General features: G+C 43.4%; 1 protein-coding gene across 2 annotated transcripts in view; it reads left to right on the top strand.

Annotated features, from left to right (window-relative positions):
• Positions 1 to 6,495, top strand: part of ECT2L (epithelial cell transforming 2 like) — a 112,317-nt gene that overhangs the window by 71,380 nt on the left and 34,442 nt on the right. For both annotated transcript variants that reach the window (XM_011978411.1, XM_011978412.1), the window contains one exon: positions 107 to 210. In XM_011978411.1, coding sequence (XP_011833801.1) covers positions 107 to 210 — 104 coding nt within the window. The remainder of the gene's footprint in view (positions 1 to 106; positions 211 to 6,495) is intronic.

The raw sequence follows: 6,495 nt of genomic DNA, 5'->3' as shown, positions 1-6,495 counted from the left end.
AAAAAAAAAAAAAAAAAAAAAAAGCAACTGTGAGGACTGAGTTGTTGTTTTTAAATCACATTTCTTGCATAAATCAATTACAGGGCATGTGGCCTTATATTTACAGGGCAGTTTATGTTTGACACCATGGGTATGACCAACATTCTGAACAACCAAGAGACTGCACAAGCTCTGGCAGATAGATTGATGGAGTTGTCAAAAGAAGATTCTGTAAGTCTTTTCTCTGAAGAAAGTAAACTATGAAAACCAACATTTAAATACATTCTGTTTGCAGTTATTATTAATTTTTTTGACCAGTTTATCCCTTTCAGCGCACAATTCCTCAGAGAAATGACATCAGTTTATGAGAACAGCCACTAAGGATTCTGGGCACAAGATGTGTTAAGTACACAAGACAGACAAGTAGGAAAATCTTCTAGGTTATTTAAAGTTTATTACATTGTGCCCTGTTTTCTGTCTTGTGCTTAATTTCAGTCAGAAGTGACTTTTTATATATATATATGTAAAACATGCTAGTGGCTTTATATTTCACATAAACTTTACTCAACAGTGAAACCAATTCCTAGTTTGAGGAGAAACCTGAGAAAGTGTGAACCAGATGTGAAAAGATGAAGGGAAGGGGTGCTAGATGAGAGAGGAAGGGAAAGCGAACACAACAGAACAGAAAGAAGCAAATCAGTAATTCGGCTGGGGATGGGTGTAGGAGAAGCCCAAAGAAACAATTTCATCAGACACAGATCCAAGATTCTCTCTCATTAAGGTCAGTCTACACTTCAGAAAACAGTGAGAAGAAGCCAGTCCACATTTCAGAAAATGGTGAGAGATCAGTCTCCAGACGGCTCTCACAGCCCCAAAGAGGACAGCATGGCTATAGGAATATGCAGTGTGGCCAGGCTCACACCTTTAATCCCAGCACTTTGGGAGGCTGAGGCAGGCAGATCATTTGAGGTCAGGAGTTGGAGACCAGCCTGGCCAACATGGTGAAACCTCATCTCTACTAAAAATACAAAAATTAGCTGGGCATGGTGGTGGGCACCTGTAATCCCAGTTACTCAGAGGGCTGAGGCAGGAGAATCGCTTGAACCCGGAGGTGGAGGTTGCAGTGAGCTGGGGTCGTGCCACTACTGCACTCCAGCCTGCGTGACAGAGACTCAGTCTCAAAAAAAGAAAGAAAGAAAGAAAGAAAGAAAATGCAACGTGCAGCTCTCCATCTGAGGGAAGTCAGGAATACGAATAGGATGGAGATAGGGCTGATGTTAACATATTCAATAACCTAAATTCTCCAGTTTCCAAGGAATTCTCAAGGAGAGTCTCAAATCTTTCTTTTCCACCATCATAATTCTACTTTGTGGGTGAGTTTAACACTGTCTCTGCACACGTTCTCTCTCTCCTTATTATCGAGTATCTGCTCCTGTTTCGGTGTGGCTTCTGGGTCTGCACCAGGCATCTCCGGGCGTAGCTGTCCTGCACTGGGTAGGGGCTGCGAAGCTGCATTAGCTGTAGTTTGTCTTCTGTGAAGTCTCAGCTACGCAGTGAGGCTCAGGCAGCCCAATGACGAAAGGCCTTTGGCGAGTCTTGCTGATAAAATGAGCAGGGATATTCACAGAGATGCCCCCGCACTGTCTCCCAAAACACCGAAGGATTACTCAGCGTGCTTGGTGTCAGTTCAGTGTACTTATTTCCACCTAATTATTTAAAAATAACCATGTATGATATAATTTGGATGGTGCTCAAACCTATAGCCTGAGAGGGAACCAAATTTGAGAGACCCAGCATGTTTTTCCTAGCAATTCTGCTACTGCAGCCTCTTTCCCAGGCCTTCTTCTTCCCCGTGAAAGACGACAAGATCCCTCCTGTTCCCTTTTCCTCATTTGGCCGAGGGGATGGGGTGGGCCACTTTGGTTCCAAAGATCTTGAGAGACCCTCCCATAAAACTTTGGTGTCTTAACTGGATTGTGACAAATTGTTGAGAACCAAGAGTACGTATGGTAACTGGAATATGAGATTAACTAGAAAGTCTCATGTACTGACTCGAATTGAGTACTAGTCGCTCGGTTTTCTGGACATGTAAATTAATTAGGTAGAAAGCTGAAATCCCTGCTAAAAAGTGTGTTCTCTCTTCTGCTGCACTGTTAACACCTGTATTTCAGATGAATGTTTTAAATGGGAATTTTTCTTGGCGGTGGGGGGGGGGCATTCTTTAGGACAAACCTCTGGAATTTTTGTCATATTTTCTGCTGAAGAAACGTGGTAAAGAGAGCAAAGATTTTGAAGGAAATGTTATTCCAACAAAATGTGACCCAAAGACAACATTCAGTTTATTCATGAAGGTAAAGTTGCTGCTGCATTTTTATGCCGTTGCTTTTCTGTAGAGTTAGACCCACGTGATAAAGAAATTCATAAACCATTATATAAGCTCTATTGGGAAGCTTTAACTTGTCATTTCTCCAAAGAATTTTATTTTCATGAAGTATTATTAAAAAGGGTGTTTTGTAGTTTCATAATATGAGTAATACTTAAGCCACTTAAAAGCATGGCCTGCACTACGTTAACTTGAGCAGCACTATTTGGTTGTGGGGGAAAGTTAGAAATTTGCATTTTGCTTTGCCATTTATACAGTTGAGCCTTGAGAGAACTTCAGGGGAATTTTTTCTGAGGGGGGTGAAACTAAGAATAGTTCTGTTTTTTCTTAGCTGAGATTCAAATTCATTGAAGAAAAAAAATGGGTTTAAAGTGAGTTCTGACTGGGCGCGGTGGCTCACGCTTGCAATCCCAGCACTTTGGGAGGCCTGGGTGGGCAGATCATTTGAGGTTGGGAGTTCAAGACCAGCCTGGCTAATGTGGTGAAACCGCATCTCTACTAAAAATACAAAAATTAGCTGGGCATGGTGGCACGCCTGTAATCCTAACTACTCAGGAGACTGAGGCAGAAGAATCACTTGAACCCGGGGAGGTTCAGTGAGCAGAGGTCACACCACTTCACTCCAGCCTAGGCAACAGAGTGACACTCTGTCATAAATAAATAAATAATTAATAAAGCTAGTTCATCAGGCAAAAAAGAATAATTTTGCAAGTGCTATATTCAGAATCCAAGCATTCTTGGTTACATGAAATAACCAGGATTCAAGAAATGCTGAGAATTATGTTTTCATTCACATAGCTGATTTCTATGTAGGGGAAAATACTGTTTTAGAACAATTTTATGTCCATAGAGAAGTCACCTTTGATGTTTGAAGGCGTGGGATGGCAGTCCCTAACACAAACTCACCATGGGGGGCTGTTAGGAGTAAGAGACTTATGAGCACCCCTAGCAGGCAAATCATTTGTTGCCTTATTAACCTGATATTCTGGAAGTATTTGTTAATGCTTCTTTAAAGGACAGTGCAGGGCCGGGCAGGAGCACACACGGAGGACTGCTGGTGGCAGCATCCCCTCTGCCTGCCGCCCCAAATGAACTCAGCAGCACATACCTGCCGTCATTAAGACCCATGCTTGGCTGGGTGCAGTGGCTCAGCCTGTAATCCCAGCCCTTTGGGAGGCCAAGGTGAGTGGATCACTTGAGGCCAGGAGTTTGAGACCAGCCTGGCCAACATGGTAAGACCCCGTCTCTACTAAAAATACTAAAATTAGCCAGGCGTGGTGAGGCACACCTGTGGTTCCAGCTACTTGGGAGGCTGAGGCAGGAGAATCGCTGAACCAGGGAGGTAGAGGTTGCAGTGAGCCAAGATTGCGCCATTGCACTCCAGCCTGGGCAATAGAGCCAGACCCTATCTCAAAAAAAAAAAAAAAAGACCTACCTTTCTGCTGTTACCATAGCACAACCCTTACTTTAGTCCTCCCCTTCCGCCACAAAGTGCCCAAGTGGCTTATTCTGCCCAATCACCTGATATAAGCATCTCCCTGAGAAGGGAGTCTTTATTTTATTTATTTATCTATTTATTTATTTATTTATTTGAGATGGGGCCTCACTCTGTCACCCACGCTGGGGTACAGTGGCACAATTATAGCTCACCATAGCCTTGAACTCCTGGGCTCAAGCCATCCTCCTGGTTCAGCCTCCCAATGTGCTGGGATTACAGGCCTGAGCCACCACGCCCAGCCATCCCAAGAGGAGTCTAAATGCCTTCCAGGGATATCTAAGCCCTTTACAGGCTGGAGCTCTGCTTGCTGGCTGCCCTGCCCCTAAATCGACCTTTTCAGGAAACTTCTAAAGCAGAGGGCAATTCCTCATCTTTTTAGTTTCATTCTCTAAATATTTGCAGGTGCTAACCACATGCTAGACCTTCTGCTAAATCCTGAGACTGGGCAGCAAAATAAGACAGTTCCTGCCTTTGTGGAGGATGAGGCCAATACATAAATAGGTGGTGCAGCATGATTAGCGCCTGTTAACAGGACGCGCGGGCTGGGATGGGAATCCCGGGGTGGGAACGCCAGATGGGCATTTAGTCCAGACTCCCCTTTCTGCTTGTCAGAGGCTGCCGTTTTTGTCTCATTATGCCAGCCACCATCTCTTTGAAATTCGTGGAGATAATTCTTCCCAAAAGGGTGGCCATAGTCTCCATCCATCCTTTAGCCTATGAAAACCTGAAAAACAGCACCCAGGCCTCTAATACCATTCATTTTCCCCTGGTTCACTAAAGGGAAAGATCAACATATATAACCCCATTACACAGGTTCCAAATTCTTCCGAAGTCCTTTCAACATCTGCTGATTCCTGACTCCCTGGAAACTTTATTGGATTCTTTCACCCACTTTTATTCCTAAGGGTGAAGCTATCGCCTCAAACCCCAGGCATACAGATCCCAGAAAAGCCCCTCTTTGTAGCAAGAAAGCAATAAGGACAAAACTAAGGTGCTTCCTCCTCTGAAGTGCCACTCTCACATTTGAAAGACCTAACTCTTGGTGAGAACCGTTTCTGGGATCATTGACACCTAAGGGAACGATGACTCGGAGCAGTTCCTCTGAGACTCTTTCTCCTCAAGTTCCTCTGCCAAATGAAATTCAAACTGAATGACGTCTTTTCAACTGGCTGTTGACCCGAACAGCTAATCACGTTCATAAAATAATGCATGAAATTTGGGCTGAAAGTTCCTTATTGCTGGAAATCAGGCCCTCTATTGCTACATTGTCTGCCTGTAATAAAACTAGAAAAATGCAAAACTCCTTAATGCCTGGAAATTTCTTTGATTTTTTAAAAAATTGAATTAGAAAAAATACGTATTCGATTCTCATTTGATTCTCTACTATTTAACACTAAAGAGCTTGGGCACAAAGCCCACAAAAGAAATGCTGAGACCTCTAGGAGGAAGAACCACAGCTAAATGTCAGTGTTGAATTAGGATAAAAATAGAAAAGCTGATTTTCCTTACATTAGGGTTTATTTTTAAACCTGGATATTCACTCAGAAGCCTCAGGAGACAAAGGAGGGGAAAGTGAAAGCTTCTCTGAGATAATTGTTTTAAAGACCCTTCCAGCCGGGTGCAGTGGCTCACGCCTATAATCCCGGCACTCTGGGAGGCCAAGGTGGGTAGATCACCTGAGGTCAGGAGTTCGAGACCAGTCTGGCCAACATGGTGAAATCTTGTCCCTATGAAAAACACAAAAATTAGCCGGGCATGGTGGCAGGTGCCTGTAATCCCAGCTACTCAGGAGGCTGAGGCAGGAGAATCCCTTGAACCTGGGAGGCAGAGGTTGCAGTGAGCCAAGATTGCAGCACTGCATTCCAGCCTGGGTGACAAGAGCAAGACTCCATCTCATTAAAAAAAAAAACAAACCCTCCCAGAGAGGCTTGCGTAATAGGGATTATCTGTCAAATCCAGGACTATGTGTGTGTGTCCATCCATGTATCTATCTATCCATCCACCTACCTACCTACCTACCATCCTGCTGCCCAGTGATTATTTGCTCCTGGTTTTTGTCTGCCTATAATGTTTACACTGATACCATGCAACCATGGTGATGGCTGGCCGCCAGAATTATAATTGTTCCTGAACTCTACCTGTCATTTTCACAACTATTTCTGGCCCCTCATCCAGGCAGCTGAGTGTTTGCTGGCAGAAGCATCAGCAATGACTAGAATGTCTCTGGAAAATAGTGTCTGCCTATGCTCCATCCTAGAGAAAAATTCCTAACATGTTCTCCGAGCTTTTTTTTAATGGTCTTCCTTATATGTCCTGGAGAGCCAAGGCAAAGACCCACCAACCCAAAATGATCGTTGTCTTATAAATGTGCAAAGTTTCTGCCATGTTACTTCGTCTGAATTCATCCATAAAAACTAAGTAAAAGATAGCATCGGAATCTAGAATTAAGCTGTAAAAATTCTGGCAGTTAAACATATAATATCAAATGAGTGACCTTGCCAATTTTAGGTTCGAACAAAATTACTATGCCGAATCAATGTCCTATCCACAAAGAAAAAATTATATTTAAAAAAGTGAGTTGCTGCTGAGCCGGAATGTGAAACAAAGCCCAATTGTAAGTGAGCAGGTTCTAAAA

Source organism: Mandrillus leucophaeus, unplaced genomic scaffold (genome assembly GCF_000951045.1).
Source record: "Mandrillus leucophaeus isolate KB7577 unplaced genomic scaffold, Mleu.le_1.0 Scaffold194, whole genome shotgun sequence".
In the NCBI taxonomy this organism is placed as follows: domain Eukaryota; kingdom Metazoa; phylum Chordata; class Mammalia; order Primates; family Cercopithecidae; genus Mandrillus; species Mandrillus leucophaeus.
Note: the sequence above shows the minus strand (reverse complement) of the source record. Positions and strands in the feature narration are given on the sequence as shown.